The sequence below is a fragment of the Pezoporus occidentalis genome, unplaced genomic scaffold (genome assembly GCF_034315485.1).
Source record: "Pezoporus occidentalis ecotype Australia unplaced genomic scaffold, CSIRO_AGI_Poc_V1 ctg46, whole genome shotgun sequence".
Taxonomy (NCBI): Eukaryota; Metazoa; Chordata; class Aves; order Psittaciformes; family Psittacidae; genus Pezoporus; species Pezoporus occidentalis.
The window spans coordinates 6,832,411-6,852,207 of NW_026915791.1; the positions used below are offsets into that span (position 1 = coordinate 6,832,411).

At 43.4% G+C, this 19,797-nt stretch overlaps 1 protein-coding gene across 6 annotated transcripts in view; it reads right to left on the reverse strand.

Annotated features, from left to right (window-relative positions):
* The window catches only part of CKAP5 (cytoskeleton associated protein 5), a 51,744-nt gene extending 32,148 nt beyond the window's left edge, over window positions 1-19,596 (reverse strand). For 2 of the 6 annotated variants that reach the window (XM_062635851.1, XM_062635849.1), the window contains exons 1-9: window positions 15,752-15,779; window positions 9,710-9,799; window positions 8,986-9,179; window positions 7,697-7,903; window positions 5,119-5,290; window positions 4,027-4,159; window positions 3,602-3,705; window positions 3,118-3,231; window positions 2,787-2,891 (exon numbers count right to left, since the gene is read on the reverse strand). In XM_062635851.1, coding sequence (XP_062491835.1) covers window positions 2,787-2,891; window positions 3,118-3,231; window positions 3,602-3,705; window positions 4,027-4,159; window positions 5,119-5,290; window positions 7,697-7,903; window positions 8,986-9,179; window positions 9,710-9,766 — 1,086 coding nt within the window. In that variant the 5' untranslated portion in view covers window positions 9,767-9,799; window positions 15,752-15,779. Of the gene's footprint in view, window positions 1-2,786; window positions 2,892-3,117; window positions 3,232-3,601; window positions 3,706-4,026; window positions 4,160-5,118; window positions 5,291-7,696; window positions 7,904-8,985; window positions 9,180-9,709; window positions 9,800-15,751; window positions 15,780-19,486 lie in introns of those variants that run through there. The other 4 variants (XM_062635853.1, XM_062635852.1, XM_062635850.1 and 1 more) reach the window with 3 other exon arrangements.
* Between the last annotated feature and the right edge of the window lie 201 nt (window positions 19,597-19,797).

A 19,797-nucleotide genomic window follows, 5' to 3' on the forward strand; every position in this document is an offset into this window, starting at 1 on the left:
CAGAGAAGAGATTCAGAGCAGCCCTGTGGAGAAGGACTTGGGGGTGTTGGGCAATGAGAAAATGAACATGAGCCGGCTTCAGTGTGCACTCACAGCCCAGAAAGCCAACCGTATCCTGGGCTGCATCAAAAGGAGCGTGACCAGCAGGTCAAAGGAGGTGATCCTGCCCCTCTACTCTGCTCTCATGAGACCTCACCTGGAGGGAGCACTGTGTGCAGTTCTGGTGTCCTCAACATAAAAAGGACATGGAACTGCTGGAACAAGTCCAGAGGAGGCCACGAGGATGATCAGGGAACTGATGAGGATGAGCACCTCCCATATGAAGATAGGCTGAGAAAGTTGGGGTTGTTCAGCTGGAGAAGAAAAGGCTGCGTGGAGACTTCATAGCAGCCTTCCAGGATCTAAAAGGGGCCTTATAAGGATGCTGGGGAGAGACTCTTCATTAGGGACTGTAGTGATAGGACAAGGGGTAATGGGTTAAAACTTAAACAAGGAAAGTTTAGATTGGATATAAGGAAGAAGTTCTTTACTGTTAGGGTGGTGAGGCACTGGAATGGGTTGCCCAAAGAAGTTGTGAATGCTCCATCCCTGGTAGTGCTCAAGGCCAGGTTGGACAGAACCTTGGGCATCATGGTCTAGTGTGAGTCATCCCTGCTCCTGGCAGGGGGGGTTGGAACTGGATGATCTTAAGGTCCTTTCCAATGCTAACTATTCTATGATTCTATGACCCACAGCTGACAAGACCATGGTTCTAAAGCACCTCTATGCTCCATGGAACAGTATGTTTTAGATGTATTGCCTTGAAAAAGCACAGCTGACACTGAACTCTGCCATACTGGAATTTTACAGCAATTTATACCCAATCTAGCTGCTCAGCCAATAAAATAAAGGTAAAATAATCAGCAGCCATTCTCATGTGGCAGTAATATTTGCAGCTCCATTTCAGTACGGGCTTTGTAACAGTACAAACTTCTGCCAGTGAGCAGAGCTTTTAACTGTGGAAAGCAGGCTATTGTCAACATTTTCATAAGCATAATGTAGGTCAGTTTGGAAGTAGTCTGATACCTACAAAAGTTAAAGCTCTTGCATAATACAAAATAGCTTTCTCCACACATATACAGAAGCTGACTGTGAGATCCCAGTCCCTTGTGACACACAGTGACTTGGGCCACAACTTGTGAACTCCCTGTTTCCAAAAACTTTAGCATTAAACACTCCTTCAATTAATGCAGATCACCACCATAAAGACCCTCATACATGTTACTGCAGGTACTAGACAGCCCTAAAGCCTACAGAGAACAAGTCAGAGGAAGGAGATATTTAAAATCAGTGTGTTTTGGAAAATATTGACAGCTAGGATGAGTGGGGCTTTTTTTAAACGTGGAAGTTAGAAGCCATGTCCTATGTGAGAGCAGGAAGGAAGGAAAAATCAGTCCAAGGCTCCAAAGGCAGTCAGCAGAGGTGAAGATGGGACACATGCACTCTATTATAGTTAGTACGATTCCATGCTTGATTTCATTATTCCTGTATTAACACAGACTGCAGACTAACATTACTCTCCTATATTTAACTAATAGAGTTTAGAATAATCCCACAATTCTAGAAGCAGTTCTGTTTTATAACGCTTCAAATGCCTGCTCTCAGGAGGAGCCTATGTTTTCCTCACCAGTAAATAAATCCAGCAAACAAACCAAGTGAAGTGGTAAAAACTAGTGAGATTATGCAACACAGCTGCTGTTTCAGTACTGAAAAAGCGTTCTCTCAATGCTATTTGCCTGGCAACCATGGAGCTATACCCTTACTTCAGAAGCTTGGCTTTTTCTGTGCTAACTCTGGAGCTATGAGGGTTAACCTTTCAAACACAAATCAAGTATAAAAAGATGGTAAGAATGCTTCCAACTACAGACAGCTCGCAGAATGAAAGAGACTTTGTCCAAACTGTTGTTCACAAGTTCAAAACATTCAAGTCTCCTGAACAGCTGTGACAGTCATTAGTTTCCCAATTCACCACAAAACATAACACTACCAGCAGCCAGACACATCAGTTTGCTTTGTCTCTAAGCTCCTCACTTTTGCTTATCACATGAAAAATATGATTGAGCAGCTTAAAGAAGGCTTGAGAAATAAGTGAGATAAAGGGAACTTTTAATTAGTTGCAGTTCTTTCCAGAGACTGGTCAAGCTTCCCCATGTATTCCTTGATTATCCGCTGTTGGTAAGAGATAAGTAGCAAAGGAGAACAGAGCACTGAACTACATCACCAGAACATTTTGGTACCAAAAAAAAAAAATCTCAGTAGTTTAGTTATTTAAAGCAGGAAAAACACCCCCAACTCCAGACAATCAAACCAACCACTGATCAACAACCCTCCCCCAACATTCAAAAGAACCCAACCAACCCAAACTATCCATCATGGAACAGCTAAGTAGAATTCTGATTCTAAAGCTATTTTTATTCCCCACTGTGGCCTACAAATGCATTTCTGTATTTCCAGGATGAGGTAATGTAAATACAGTTTGTTTGATGAGTAAGCTCAGGTTTGAGATTTAGAATTGTCTTAGTACAAAAGACTTATTGCAATCATAAGCTTCATGTTGCTTAACATGGATAAACAAGAACCTTTTAACCTTAAGCTGCAAGAGATCTTGGCTTGCTCCATTAAAGGGATTGGCAAGCATTCTGAATTGTACAAAGAATACCTTTGATAAATACCAGCGCATCTGACAGGGAAAAGAAAAGGTGTCCAGCATCAATAAAACCAGGAAAAAAATAGATACTCTTACTTACATGCCCTGCATACTGTCCAAATTTCTTTCGGAGACCAGTGGCTAGTCCAGCAAGGCATTTGGCAGCCAAAGCAACCAGCATAACATTTGTATCCTTCCCAACAACCTGAAGAGGCAAGAACCCCAAAGCAACAATGTTAAGAGACTGGAAATCCAAGCTTCAGAGACTAGGAAGGATATCTTAGAATAGTCAGTGGGCCATAGATATTCCACCACTGTTACAACTGGTCATTTTCTACTTATGAGTATTAACTCGAATGCAAGTTTTAAACTATAACACAAATAAATTACAAAAGAATATTAAACCCTATGTGCACTCTGGGGTTTCTTACCTTTTTGAGAACTTTCACCAAGTCTGCATAGTCTCCTGATTCCAATTTGGGATTTTTTACCAGCAGCTCAACAGCTTCTAGAGCTTCTTTCCTTTCCTGCCACTTCTTTGCTTCCTGCAGAGCAAACAATTTCCAGTCATTTATAAATGCAAACAGTTTCAGAGAAGCCTACTTGCCACAAGCCATAGGTTTTAAACCACAGTTCTATACTAAGAAACGCAAAGTCTCCCTACAGTTCAACATCAATAACTGCAATGAAATATGAAATAGTCCTTTCCAGGGCATCTCAGCTCCTTAAAATTACAGCTTTCTTGCCAGTAAATCAAATTTTGAGACTTTTTAATGATAGTCTATATTTTACTTACACAAGTCTGTTATTATCCATGTAGCAGTAAAGCATACTTTGCAGAATGCCAATAGGTCTTAGGACCCATCAGCTTCAAATATCATAGAATTCACTGGGAATATTTCATTTTATGCTTACTATTTTCTCATAGAAGTCTTTGGGAAGCTTGGAAAGAATTTCTACAGCTTCAAGCAACTCATAAGCATCTACTTGTGGTACCGCCTCTTCCTCATCATCACCTCCTGCAATCAAAGGAGAGAAAAAAGATAAGCAGAGTGACAAAAGAACTTTTGACTACAGCACCACCTAAGCCTCATTGTTTAAGAACTATTATCAGCAGCTGTGATTTTTTCTATTCCAAAGCACAGATACGCTTTCACAGCACCTTTACAGAACCATAGAACAGTTTGGGTTGGAAGTGATCATCTAGTTCCAACCCCCTCCCCCTGCAATGGGCAGGGACACATTCTATTGGACAAGGTAAAATAAGTTCAATGGGTTCCTTCACAAATGATACACCAGTGATATGCCTTTCAATAGAGTTCAGCAATGAATTCATTTACCTCCATCTGCATCTCCTCCAGCTGCCTGCTGCTGCTCAAACTTTGCTTTCAGCTCCTGTTGGGAACGCAGGAACCTGGTCTGCTTAGGAGCAGCTGATGACACTTTGACCCACTCTTCTTCCAGTTCTTTTAGCTGAACAAAAGGGAAAAGCACCATATCAAAAACATTTTGTATATACAAGACAAGCAACACTTCATGGAAAGCAATGGAGATTTCCTATTTCAAAGCCAAGATGACAATACCTTTCAAGACAAAACAAACACACTGTGCTACCTTTCATGACAGATTTTTGCTTTCCCCTTGAACATGATTAACTGAAGTGGATAGGAAGGAAAGATGCATAAATAATTTATAACGTTTTAAAACAAATAAGTGTTCCATCTCCAATAGATTTAGATTGGACATTAGGAAAAATTTCTTCACAGAGAGAGCAATTAGGCATTGGAAGAGGCTGTCCAGGGCAGCGGTGGAGGCATCGTCCCTGGAAGTCCTCAAAACCCATGTAGATGAGGCCCTCAGTGACATGGTTCAGTGGTGGTCTTGGCTGGGGTAACAGTTGGACTTGTTGATCTTAAAGGTCTTTTCCAACCTAACCAATTCTATGATTCAATAGCACAGCTATCTACCATAAGGTAAAGATACTTCCTGAAGCGGAGCAGTCACATCCTGAGCACCAACAGAACAAGCCTGAATGGCTATGTAGAGTAAAAGAAAAACTTCAGGAAACAAGGAAACTGAGAAGGAAAATGGTGAACTTGAGGACTTTCAGTGCAGGGGTCTTTCAGAGGCGTAACTGCTTGCCCTTGGCTTAGGCTTCCAAGAAATACCATTGTACTTCTCAAATCCCCTCCTCAGTTCAATATGATGCTTCCCTCCCAGCTTTACACAGATTCAGAGCAACAAAACATAGTCACTGTTTCTTTACAAATAAGAAAGAAGGATATTTAAGGCAAAGTTACAGAAAACTGAACAATAACGTTGCTGTCACTGAAGAATTCCAGCTTTGATTTTAACAGTGCCCAACAGCACAGTATCGGGGGGTTCATGGAAGTGTTCTCAAACGTTTGGATTCAGAACCACTTTCTGCCTACCTGAACAGAGTTTATGTTCTGCAGTGGAGGCCTCAGAGCATCCCTTATCCAGCGGTAGATCTCCACAGCAAGGAGCTTGGCTTCATCTCGAACAGCCTTTTCCCGAGACTCAAACAGTTTTGGCAATACTTTAATGATTGGCTTCAGTGAGATGATTTTTGAACCAAATTCACTGAAAGTGAAAAACATGGAATAGCATGAGTGGCCAGTAGGAACCAGAGAGTGATCCACAGGTAATAACCTATGAAATGCTTCCAGTGCATGTTTAGGGATCGCGTCATGGACTCAAATCATTATTATTTTGTGTCAACTACTAAGCTACTATAAAAATCTAAGGAATATTTGCTCTATCATAATTATCCTCCACACCCAGCTTGGAATTACAAAATCAGGCCTCTCAAATGACTTCAAAGCACTTAATCCAATCTGCTGCTTAAACCAGGGAGAGGAAAGAAGAAAGGGAAAAAGAAAAAAGTGTCCTTAGACCAACATTTGTGTGACCTACTTTATTTTTAAATCAGAATAGAATCTCCTTTGTCTGTCCCTGGAGACAAGCTGCAGTAAAAGCATTAGTCACTTTCCCACTTGTTGGGCCAGATAATTATAGTGAGCCTGGGTCATCCTCACAGAAAGCACACGTGTTGAAATATGTGCTGCTGAAAGGGTACACAAGTTTCCCAGCCAGTCACCCTTCCCTGTCAGCAGACTCTACAGCTTGGTGAGCTTAGTACAGCAAGTCTCCTTTTTCAAGCAGTGCTGAATGAGAACACAAGAACTTTCTTTTCATGCTCTTAGTAAACTGCTACAGTTCTTAAAGCATACTTTAAATCAATGCAAAAGCCATTATTTTCATATTCAGAAGCATTTGTTTTCCTTGAGAGTTCTTAATTAACCTTTGCAATCATTTTCTTCCCTCTAATCAAGTACCACATAATGGAGCGAGTAAAAGCGACTGCTCAAGAACTAAAACATCTCACTTCCCAAGTTTCTAGCATTACACATTTCATACCCAAGCCCACTCTGAGAAGTACCAAGTATTAAAACCTGCAAAATGGGTCTTTGAAACACACAATTTAAACGTGGAATATGAACAAATGAGTTGCCCAAGATTTTTACTTTCCTACCATAACTCAAGAAAGAGCATATTGGGAAAACTGCTTATGTAAATTCTCTTACTATAATGTTATATTATAGACAATACTATAGATATTATCTAATTCACATGGCATATATCTCTTACAAATAATATTATCTAATTAATAAAGCAATTAAAAGCCCCCAAACTTCAGCACAAGATAAACACTTGAAGCTAAACTCATCACACACTCAAGCTACCCACCAAGGTACAACATAGGTAAACGTCATCAGTGCAGAAACTCGTTCAAAGTACAAGACAAACTTAGGCAGCAACACAGAACAGAAGCAGAAGATGAAGGTTAAGTCTCCAGGAAAGAATCTGATCTTGTCATCTCAAAGATAATAGAATACTACATATTAAAAGAAATAGGCCAATGTGGCACATTTTATAGGTGTGGTTGGTTGAAAGAGCTTGAGGAAGGTTATGCAGGTTCCTAATTACACTGTGCTGTTAAAAGGACATTTGACTAGATAAGGCAACTTAAAATAGCTAAAATATACTCTTAAATGTGGGACAGTAGTTTCACTTAGTAGAAGCACAGGTAATGTGCTAAGGCAAATGCTTTGACTTCTATTACAGAAGCTTGAAACAATTAGCTTAACAAGAACCACCTATACATATGCCTCAGGAAGGTGTCTACAAAATCCCAGAATAAGCCACTTTTCATCTATATTATAGAGTTTTCACATGAACTCCTTCACTTAAAGTGTTCTGTACATTATTATCAAAATTATGTTTTCCTTAAAAAAAAAGGAAAATGAATCAAACACACCGAATACAAGAATTTGATAAAATCCCAAGATTTTTCCCTCAACTCAAACACACGAAACCTACTTGAAGAGGAACAGAACCAAAAGATATTCCAAATCTAATCTTGAAACCAACTATCCCATCTTAATTAAATTGGAGTACTATAAGCTTTTGTTTTGAATAAGGTAATAATTATATGGAAAAATGAAGCTTACTGTGCAGTGAGCTTTTCCCATTTTTGAAGATCAATTGAAGATGCTCCCATCCATGAGGAAACCACTGTTCGGGTTTGGTTTTATTTTAGAAAAAGGTTTTTTTAGGAAATGCTACATTTTAGTTAACAATCAGTGAGTTTATTTCAGATATTCAGAAAAGAAGCTCCACAGTTTGGAATAAGACACACTAATCCTGCCCTTCTTTCAGGGGTCCACTGTAAACAGTTGTCACAGATTAAAGTGATCCAGATGAGGCTTGTACAACAAAGACATCCCTCACATCTAAACAAATCCCATGATGCTCTCAACTGTTGTGGTCAGAAAGTATCAATTCAGTAAAGATACATCCTATTCAACAATAACAAAGGCCTGTTAAAGACTTAAGCAGCAAATTAGACTCTACATACTGCTGGGTAGAGGGAAAAAGGACAAAGACAGACAAAAGCCACCTAGGAACTGAAAACTGAAAGCTTACCTTAGTGCTTTCCTCAGTGTCTCTATACATGCTACTATGATTTTCGGGTTCTTGTTGTCCAAACCCTTTAGTAATTCTTCTTGTACAGCCTCCCCTTTCTCAATTTCTATATACATTAGACATATATCTAGACCCAGCTCTTTTGCTCTGGCTTTTGGCTGATTGAACACTTTATTTACAACTCCAGACGCTACTTCTCCTGTTGTCCTGAAAGATGAGAAAGTGTTAGTTTCAGAACATTTAAGAGAATTAGGTGTTCTACACCATTATCCACAGACAAAAGCACACAACACACCCAAAACAGATTAAAACTCAGCAAGTCCTCATATAATAGAGACTAGATTCTAAATTAATTTTGAAGGTAATAACCTTTCTTAAGAGATGATCTCAGCCTCTAGTTTAATCAAAAGAACTTCTGCAGACCAAGAATCAGTCAACATGTTCCCAACACTGGACTATAGATAGAGAGTGAAGAGTAGACTTCTTCAAAAGTGTATTCATTAATATAAATTAGTTAAGGTCCACAGATAAATGTCAATTCCTGGAGCTGCATGTATTAGTTAACATATAACATGGCGTATATTCCCAACACAGAATCTCACAGCTATTTCAAAGCTTCCAATCCACTAAATCATTTACACCACTTTTAAATCAAGGGGTTTGGAAGGTTGTCTGGTTTTAAAACAGAGCTTCAGTGTTTTGCTTTGTTTTTTTAATCAAACTTTAACTCTTTTCATCAGGTCACTAACTCAGTGGATCAAAGCACTGCTCTGGCCTATTAGGTCAGCTTATTTCACGTTGGTAAGTACAGGCTATTTCCTGGGCTAGACAACAGTGAAATACTAAAAAACATCCTCTGAAGATTCATATTGGTTAAGTTGGATACAACACCACATGAACATAACAGTATTTTAGTTCATGGATGAATTGCATAAGTATCTCCCTAGAAGAAAGGCTCTCTGCACATAAAGACAAGAACAGGGATTCCAATTCACAGCATCTATACAACCAAATTACTGATTCACTTTCTCTACCATTTCAGAAGTCTTCACAACTGCCATTAATACTTTATTTGAATTACTTTAAGCAATTTCTGACAAGTTGATATGCACATGGAGGTAATCTACAAGAAAAGCCATTCAACAAGTTTTCTAGATTAGAAAGCAAGTTCTGTTCTCAACAGTAAAGATTGTAATTATTAGTGGCCTCTGCATTATTTATATGCAGTCTCTCTCAGAGAGGCACATTAAGCTGCCATAATAGTTTAAGTGCAATAAAAGGCTACTTACTTCCCAGCTACATGAGCATTTTCAACATAAGCAAGTGCTGCTTCCAGTCCTTTCAACTGAGCCACTGCATTGGAGTCAGTCACAAATTTCTTTATCAATCCAAGATACTTGGACCATTCAGGACTCTTTTCATCATCTATCTTCTGGAAGAGCTTAAGGGCTTCTTCATAACCATTTAATCTGGCTTTCCACAGCTGGAAGCAGAAATCACATGTTTATTGTTGTGTTAGTACAGTCTTAGCTCACCAACCTTACGAAGTTCTTCAATCATAGTTGGAAGTGTGCTCAGCAAGCTAGCATTTGCAAGATTTCAATGACTATATGAATAACATGCAACAAGACAGAATACTCGTTCTTCTCCCACCAAGAATGATCTGGATATAGAAAAGCCAGTCTTCCCCAGTGCTCTTCATAAGCTCTTACAATCACTGATGAATAAGTGGGAGCCCAACAATAGTTTCAGCTACAGATGACTAATTTCTCCACATGAATGAGTGTACTGGTCTTTCAGCAACAAGCTTACGCCATGCAGATTACCATGCTGCTAAATTCCGCTTAATAAATGTTATTTGGACACTAGGTTGGACAGAGCTGATGCAGTTTCAGATCTGTTATATGCATGCTGTGCAGCTGTTGAGATCACCTATGGTGTACTTAGAGGAATACCAGAATCACTCCAGCAGAGATACAGCAGCAAGCCAGATGCAATGACAAGATCTCCTACCTTGTGTTCACATTTCTGATCAATGGGCAGTTTCATCCACTCACTGTCGTCCCCCATTGTAATGCAGGTTCTTTCTAATTACAGTAATTCCTGTGGAGATATGGACAAGTTAGAACACAATAAAATATGTCAGGTCCTAGCCAAAACATACTTCTACTTAAAAAAGGCAAAAAACAAAACCACAATTCCACAGCAAATCTTATTGCTAAAGTGCAACTCCAGCTTGTAGTTGTATTTACACACAGACTACTAAGACTAGACCATCACTTTGTTAGCCCTAGAAAGCTACCAGAAGCCAATAAAGATCAGAGCAGAACCATGTGTAGTATTTCAGGCACTAGAAGTCTCAATGTGTGAAAGTTTTAGTCAGCAGAGAAGGCATTCAGGATATAACCTCATTTAAGCTTGAGGAAGAACATACCATGGTTAAGATGCTAAACTGCAGAGTGCCCATCCACACTGGAAAACTGACTCTTACTGACACATGCTTTCAGCAACAGGTGCCATGAATCAGTGTTACAGAATAACCGGGTGCCAGTGTGGGTACAGCCATTTTAACAGCTACAAACACTGCAGCTGAGATGAGCAGCGGCAGGGAGGAACAAAACCCATTTTTTGCAAGGTGGCTGCTTTATGCCCTAATTCTCATGTAGCCAGCAGCAGTAACTGTCAACAAGAGAGCAATTTCTCACCACACACAGAGCTCAAGTCCTTGCTCATTCCAGTTCCCAAGTGTTTTCCTCCTCTTTCCCTTTCATTTTTATTAAAATGGGAGTACTGTCCATAGGTATGAGAAGAGACCTCAGCCTCAGTGAGCATGGCCAGGAGGTCAAGGGAGGTGACTCTCCCCCTCTACTCTGCTCTGGTGAGACCCCACCTGCAGTACTGTGTTCAGTTTGGCAGTCCCTAACACAAGAGGGACATGGACCTGCTTGAGCAAGTCCAGAGGCCATGAAGATGCTCACAGGGCTGGAGCACCTCTCGTATAGAGACAGGCTGAGAGAACTGGGCTTACTCAGCCCAGAGAAGGCTCCAGGGAGACCTTAGAGCAGCTCCAGTGATCTGGAGAGGGGCTTTGAACATGGGCATGTAATGACAGGAGAAGGGGGAATGGCTTCAACCTGCCAGACAGGAGATTTAGATTGGACATTAGGAAGAAGTTCTTCCCTGTGATGGTGCTGAGGCGCTGGCACAGGGTGCCCAGAGAAGCTGTGACTGCCCCATCCCTGGCAGTGCTCAAGGCCAGGTTGGACACGGGGGCTTGGAGCAACCTGCTCTAGTGGAAGGTGTCCCTGCCCGTGGCAGGGGCTGGAACTAGATGAGCCTTAAGGTCCCTTCCAACCCAAACCATTGTACAACTGACTTCCCAGAGAATATCAAGGAAATATGCCTGATGCAGGGAGACCAGCAAAATAAAATCAGCAGCCACAGCAGTAAGGGCTCCCAACATCATTTAAACAAAACAAACTGAAGAAGGAGTAACACATTGCAGCACACCTGTTCAAATGCACAGACAATGACATAAATTGTAAAAACTGGCCAGCATATACAACAATCTATCACTAAAGGTATAGAAATACACAATGCTAATAGAATATTCTTAATGCAAATTCAGCCTATGACAGCAAAGCTGCAAGCCTTAACCTAAAAACTATTTCCCCTAATGCACAGAGTCTCCCTGCACAGAATTAACCCCTGGAAGTAGGAGCATAAATTCACTTGTATAAGCTAATATAAGCAAATTCTCTAAAGCCTTCAGTGAGCTGAAGGCTCATACACAACATACAACCAACAACATTAACATACAGCAACCTCAAGACCAATATTATGCTAGCAGCAGTCCACAATAAAGACAACCTTTTTAATTCCTTCCTGGATTAGTTAGAATATACTTAAACAACCCAACCCAAATAATGACAAAAACCCAGTCCCAAAACACACACAAATCCCAATGAAAACCCAACTCCAGAACCCCTGCAAACCACCAACACATCACCCACAATAAGCTACACTACTTTTACCTTAAATATTTATAAATTCCTTTGGCTGTTAATACTGTTCTCACTACAATTGCATAAACCTACTAATTTGCCCAATGGCAACAAAACAAGAGTCAATGTCAGGCTAGAAGGTGACCACACATATAAACAAATGTATCCAGACATTGTTTGTCCTTCCTTTGTCACAAACAGCAATTTGGATCTTTTTTTCTTGACATCAGCACAGTACAACTGAGAAGTCTGCTTTTTAAGCAAAAATAAACACACATTGTGCCAAAGCTGAAGTGTTAGTTAACCCCTAAATCTATACACAGCACTGAGAATGAAGGGATTGTTCTGCTCATTAACAGGAAATTAGGTAGTTTTGAATCTTGCTCACAAACTTGGAGGTAGGTCAAGCCATTCAAGCCTGTCTAAGTAATTTTGTTAAGGAAAGCATAAGGAATCAATACAAGGACAATAGTTATTTCCAAAGAAAACAGAAAAAGAAAGCAAGCATTCACACAATAACAGCAGAAACACCAGAATAAAGAGTTTTGGCACCTGTACTAAGAACATCTCCCTCTACACCCTATTCTTTTAGAAAACTGGCAGCAGTGTGGAACTAAACATCAAAAAGAAACTCAGTTCTCTCCAGAAATCTGTTCCACCAGGGAAAATCTTGTTGTAGGTCAGCACCTGCCTCACTACAATCCTAAAAGCAATGCAAACTCTTAAGTTGGGAACAACTCCATTAAAAAGGCAGCTTGTGCATTGCAAGGCTGATCCTGATTTACAAGTATTTTTACCCTTACACGTATACAACAGCCCATTGCAACAAAGTGCAACCTCCAGCTTGTACATTCCAGTAATGCATTACAAAACCTAAAGGAAAAGGATTCAGTATTTCTCTTCCCAACATCACAATGTACTCAGCTTGGGGAACAGGGCATAGGACACGATGCTAGACATAGGGAACACAGACAGATGACCATGAAGCAGTGCTTTCCTCATGCATTTTTAAGTCTGGTCAAGTTAGGTCCCCTACTATTTTTAGTCCTTAACACCTGCAGTGGTTACTTCAATTATAAAATGGGTTAAGTTGCCTTCTGTGCCAAACCTGACATCTAAAAATAGTGATAAAATTATACTTCCCCCCTCTCAGTAACTGACAAATCCCCTTAGAACAGGCAATCTATCAGAAAGTATTCCATGGTCACAGAGGGAAAGCTGCTTCTTAAACATCCCCTCCTTGTAGCTTCATCACTGCTCATGCCTGTTCTAATGCCAAAATCTTGTACTGCCTCTGCCTACATCTTGCATTTACCAGAATAAAACACTGTTGTTTCTCCCTTCAATTCAGTCTCTGAGTTTTGTATGTTCATAGAATATCCCACATTGGACAAAATGCTGTGGTTTGTCAAAGCTTCTTTGCAAAGACATGTAAACCTTCAGCAGTTATAACTACCAGCAAGTAGTCTCATTACACAATAATGCAGCTAAATTCTGTTATTACTAGTGACTTCTCAGCATTGAGGTGTTTGACCTACATAGCTTTCCTGTTGTCCCAACTCAGGACAATCAGATTTAAGTATTTCAGTAACAATTTTGGTAGAATCCAGAAAACAAGAAAAGTCACTGGACCACTAAAATAAGTTTAGTGAGAGAGGTTTGTTATTAACACGGTCAATGCATCATTTGTAAAAGCGAGTCAGCTGAGCAATCTGCAGTGGAGATGAATAACAAATCCTCCCTGACAGTTCTTGGCAGGACAAGTTCTTATACTATGGAGCAGTGAAGAAATGAAGACCATCAAGGAAAGAACAGGCTATCTTTTCAAGGGAGACCATGCAAAAGCAGTTAGAGCAGCAGATACTTAGGCAGCACAAATGCAAGAGTTTTCAATGTAACAGTGAGAATTTCCTACCAAATATGTTTAGGAAACAAATCTATCAATTCAGTAAGAGATTATAGGAAAGTGTCAATACATGAAAGTTTGGATTCACCACATATTGCTCTGAACAGCTCCTACCCAGCTTCTAAAGAAATGAATTGCATCAATCTTACAGCTTCATAGTATGGGGAACTGCTAAAGAAAATCCTTTCATTGTAAACATCCCAAAATGTGCTTTATTTTGAAGCATACATTTATGTCTCAGCACTGTATTTTATTGTGAGGTTTCAGCTTCCAGGGCAAGTTCTACAGAAGATGAAGAACTGCAAACTAGGAAGCCATTTTATACTAAACACAAACAGATGTTTACTGATACCTATTTATATTGATACTGATACTTCACTCCCACCTACTGAACATCACTGTTATACAAGAACAGCATCAAGCATTTTGATGCTTGAAAGCTTCTCAAAAGCTTTATACAAAAGAAGAAGTTCTTAGAAAACAAGACAGGTCTTTCTAAAGGAGAAATCTGTTTCAAATGTTCCTATACAGTAGGGCACATACTTGGAGAGCATACCGCTGTATGTCACATTTCAGATGAAACCAACAACAGTTCACTGTCAGCACAGCCCATAATTTTCCTAGCAGAAAGAATTTGTTTAATGGCAGTTTTGGGTCATATTTTCTCTTTGCCTCTGAAAAGATAAAGTCTTACTTGCTTTGAAGGTTAGCCCAGCACCATTTTGGTATTTGCCAGCAAAACCTTCTCACTAGATAACAATATAAAGTAACTGAGGAAAAAAAAAGGTTGAAAGAGTAATAACAGTTAAATTACTTTAAACACCACCTGGATACACTACGTATTTGAATAGCACACAAATATGAGAACTACAGACTAATCAAGTCAGTGAAATAATGCAATAAATTCCACATAATAAAAAGGAAACTGAAGTCCAGCTAACAAACCTGAACTACAGATACCTGCTAAAGCAGTGAAGAGTCACAAGAACTTTCAGTCAGGCTGCAAACATGCTTTCCAGCTCCAGTCCACACATCTTTTGATGCCAGGCAAAAGAGCAAGAGATTAAAAAACTCACATAAGATTATTTGCTGCTTAGGGAATAAAAGCTTCCTAGGATTTTAAAGGCTGGCATTCTCCACGGAAAAGGTGAATTAGAAGCTGCAAGATACAGACTCCTGATGAAAAGAAAGGAAGACCTTGAAATAAAGGAACAGGAGAAATGCATGCTAAAAGAATTGTTTTACAGGTTGTGGAGTAGACTGCAGCTCAGTGAACCTACTGCTTCAGCAGCAATGAAATGGAATTCAAGAATAAATTCTCTTGCCTGCTCTAACTCATATGTCCCAATTCAGTTCAGCGACATCTTAACAGCACAAATGGCAAGTTGTTAGTAAGGGGGATACAATGCATTTTTCCAGATAAATCATCTAATCCATGGCTTCTGAAAGTAGTTGAGGCTGTGCTTTTCTATGCACCTAAAAGTGAGAGAGAATGCAAACTAAACTGACCTTCTGCTACAGCTATTTCTTACTGCATGGGTAGGCTGGAGGGAAGCCAGCCTTACAGAGTGGAGAGGGGCAAAAGAAAGGGCAACCCACAGGCAAGTTTGCGGGCACAGACATAATTCTAGGGGTGACCAACTGGAGTGAAAGATGCCAGTGGGACTGTGCTTATTCGCTGCAAACTCCCCCATCCCTCAAGGTGTTTACAAAGCTCAGGCACGGAAAGGCTCATGTGATGTTCTTTAAAAGGACAGCCTGAACTGCTGCTGAAGGAAAGCTCCCACGGAGACATCATGCTCCAGGACCGACCACGAGCTCCCTCCTTCTCCACGGGAAGCATCCTCCAGCACAGCCGCACGGCTCTTCCCCCGCGCACACATACACCCGCCGCCCCCAGCGCCTTCCACGCTCTGCACCGGCTCCCCGCCCGCAGCCCCAGATGTCCCCGTCCCCCTCCTGCTCCCCCCGCACGCCGCAGAGGAGGTTTCCCGTCCGGCGGCGGCACCGGCAGCCCCTATCTGGCAGCAGGCCGCGGCCGTAGCTCGGGGCAGCGGCGGAACAGGCCGCCCGACCCGCATTGTCTGTGCCCGCCGCCCCCGACCGAGGGCCGGGCCGGGCCTGGCCTGCTGGCCGGACACTCACCCTGACAGCTCCGGGCCGGCTCCGCGGCGACAGCGGGCGTGGAGCCGCGGGCCGGGCCGGGCCAAGCCCCTCCCCACCGGCGGGCGGGGCTCGGGGCGCCGCGGCCGCACCTGGGCGGGGAACCGGCCCGCGCCGGGGCCAGACAAAGGCGGGCAGGGCCGAGCCGGACCGGGCCGCGCCGAGCTCCCCTCGCGGGGCCGGTGCTCTGCGGTGCGGGTCCTGCGGCTGGGCAGGGGCCGCGGTGGGCGGCGAGCAGCTGGGGCCGCCGGGCCCGCCGTTCTCCTGAGTCATCCCCGAGCACACACGGGCCTCAGAGCGAGTCTTCCCGTGACAGAGGTGGCTGCGGTCACACCCGAGCACGGAGCCGGTGCTGCCCATCGTCCCGCAGCCCCCAGCTGAAGGGAGCAGGGAGGAACGAGGTCTGCCGTGAAGAACGACAAACAGTCCTTTCCGAAGGAGTGGGAATGAATAGCCTGGCACGACACCATTGCATTTCATGTTCTGCTGCAAGATGTGTAATGACAGTGCTCCGGCAGAGCTGATTCATCAGCAACCTCTGTAGCCGTCACCTGGCATTCCGAGGTGCCTTTTCTACAGTGAAAATAGCAATTGAAGGAGCTGGTATGGTGGAAACCGGGTGTCAATAGCTTCCTGCAGAGAAGAGCATCAAGCTTTATGATGCAAAGCTGTTTCTTCAGCCATCTTTTTAGCTAGCTGAAGAAAGAAGCCTCTTCCCGGCACTGCAGCACCAGGCACGCTCCCCGCTGAATAATTGTCCAAATTACTTCTACCATCTCAGCCTTCCCCCCCCCCCCCAACAGGGAGGCACAAGCACACACATCAGCTTCTGCTTTCCAGCGTTTGACACTGGCAGCAACCAAGCTGTCATAGAGACAGCCCCAAACAATGTGCAACGGCTCAGGTCAAGAGACTCTATTCAAACAAGCCACAGCAACGGTGCTCGATGCAAGGCAATGCTTAAATGAAACACAAGGGTACGAGGCTTTCCCATGTCACACTTTAGAACACCACCACTAAAAGATGAACCACTGGAACAGGCTACAACAAAGCAACAGCAGCAATACCACACAGTCTTAAGACTATGTGGCCTTGAAACCACCTATTCTGTTGCAGATGCAAATGGCTTTAACACCATCCTACTCTGGCAGGGACTCCAGAAGCCATTTACATTAATCAGTTTACAAACAAATTAGCAATACAAGTTCATACACTTGTTTCAAAAGGCAGAAAAGAACATCTGCTGGTGCCAGAGAGGGGAAGGGGGTGAAAGTGAACCAGACTGTCACTGACCATGATTCTGAAAACCCTAATTAGGAGGTTTACAAGTACTTACATCTCTCAAGGGTCCTTCAAGTCATACGTCCCACACACCAGAATGTTCCAAATTAGATACTTCAGACTGAGAGACAGTTATTAGAAGCATTCAGAGCAGCTTCTAATTGTACATACTGTTGAAGATACTCATAAGTGATCTAAGAACGGGCAAACAGAGGTGTTACAGTTTGCAGATGATGGAATTAATCAGGGTACCAGTAAGACAAAAGGATCAACTGAAAGCTTACAACATGCCAAGTGAATTCCAGGTGTACATTTATCACCTAAATGCACACAAGAGACAGCTTTTACCATTACACTGGAATTCAGGTTTTCCAAGGTGACTGTTAAACAGGAGCAAAACCTTTCTGTTTAACAGTAGGTATGAAAGCAGCAGCAGACCAGGGTTTCACAGAAGCACCAGCCCAGATCACAAAACTGGCCCCTATCAGGGGAAGGTCAAGAGCCAGCAGGAATTCAGTCCCACCAAACACAATTCATAGGCCTATAAGGATCAGGAATCATGTTCCATTACTACGCATTCACTTATTTATATTAGAATATAAAGTGAGAAGCCTGGCATCAGTACAGATGTCAGGCAGTCTGCCCAACTCCAGTTCCACATGCTTCCAAAATCCAAGTCTCATTTATTTTTGGACAGGTGTTACAAGTCATTTTTTCCATAGCAGGTCCCCAGTTAATATTCCCAACTTTGGGTCTTGAGAATTGCCTTTAACACATCTATAATGATTTGTTTAGAATCAGTTTGTTGTACTTAAAGGCCATTTCTTGTTAATACTGATTTAATATAGCACTCTTGATGCTGCTTTAGCCCTATTACAACTCTTGAAGGGGGAGAAGGAAAAAACAGAAGGTGCACCTGGACACTTGAAATGGAAGAAGCTCCCAAACCAGCAAAGTTTAAAGAATGGCCAAGCCTGAAGCAAGAAAGTCAACCCCAGTTCTAATTTCTGCACAGTCAACTGATGTGAGGCTTCAAAGAACCAAAACTGGAAGGGACAACTTGCATCAACCATTCCTCTTTCTAACTTCACTCTATTGTGAAGTTTTAATACTGGACTTTTATGGGTAGCCTTTTAAAAGACTTTAATATTGGAAACTTTCAGCATTTGGAAATATGCATCTTTGCAATACAAAACCTACTGCTGTGTTCACTGAAAGCCTATAGCAATGCCTTCTCTGATACACAAGTACTAAACAAGTAGCTGGTAGCCCAACATAACAACAACTGCTCATCCTCTTCTATCTGCAGGAGGCAACTTCAACAGCACTACAGTTTGGCATAAGTACTGGAAGACGCAACACTCATAATAAGCCAGCAACAAAGGAAACCTGCAGGATAATGAGACAGACAATACACACCCAACAAATCAGTTACATAATTGTAGCAGATGAGTTTGTGACTCTTAGTTTAACTTTAAAAGAGAGTACAGATCAGCTCAAGCTGCACAGAAGTTCCGCTCCTAAACCTCTGCTATACAAGGCTTTGGGTCTCTCACTAACAGAGGTCCAAATACCAGGAGGAAAATTCCCTACACACTAATCTGAAAGCTACTGTCTTAAGAGGAATCACAAGACCCCGATTCAGAAAGGAAATCAAATTAAACTGGGAGGGGAACCGCATGGGACCCGCATTCCCATCCACTCTTCACATACACTAGAGAAGATCCAGCAGGAAGCATCTCCTAGTGAGGGACCCTGGAGAGCCAGTACTAACACCTGCGCGCCCAACAACAGAGCTGTAGAAATGGAGATGAGCTCCTGCCTTTCGTGTTAAGATACAATCACCTCAGGGAACATCTTCCTCAGGTCAGGGGAAACCGATCCAGCGCGCAGCCTCCCGAAACGCGCGCTCGGAGCACCGGAGATACCAGCTCCCCATTTCCCTCGGGGAGCGCTCAGAGGGGACCAAGCCCGGCTCCCTGCGCAGCCCCTGGGCCCACCCTGCCCGGCACCTCCCGGGCAAGGCCCCAGCGGCTCCCAACCGCGCCTGGGCCCGTAGCGATGACACGAAGGAGGTGACCACGGCGGAGCAGCCCGGGCCGCTGCTCTCCACACCCCCAGCTGCACGAGCGGCCTAGGCTTGCGGCGCCTCTCCAGCCTCCACAGCGCAGCGCGGTGCAGGCCGCGGACACGCAACCGCCCGCAGCCGCAGCCCCTACCCTCACCGCAGCCATAGCCGCGGGGTAAGCGATGCCCCTGAGCGCGGGCGGCTACTGCGGAGCGATGTCAGCACCGCTCCGACCGCGCCTCCACCCAGGCCCCAGGTAAACCGCGGCCCAGCGCGGGGAGGTTCACCCGCCCCCCCTGCGTGCCCGAGGAGCCGCGGAAGAAGGAAGCGGGCCCGCGGCGGGACCTGACCGCACCGGCGGCGCTTACCCGGGCCGCGACGGGGCGGGCACAGCGAGTGTCCGGCCGCTCCTCGGCGGGGTTTGAAATCACCAACACCGCCCGCACCTCCCAGTGTCCTCAGCGCTCATTGGCCTGCGCCGGCACCACCCACGCCCTCACCCGCGCATCGTATTGGTTCGTTTGAATCCGGCAGAGACCACGCGTGCTCCGCGCCCTCCTGAGGCGGCACCGGCACCGCGGGGCAGAGCACACAGACGGGCCCGGTCTCCGACGGCACCGACCCACCCTGCCCCGCTCGGATCTGTTCCATACCCGCTCGGTAACCACCGGGACGTGCC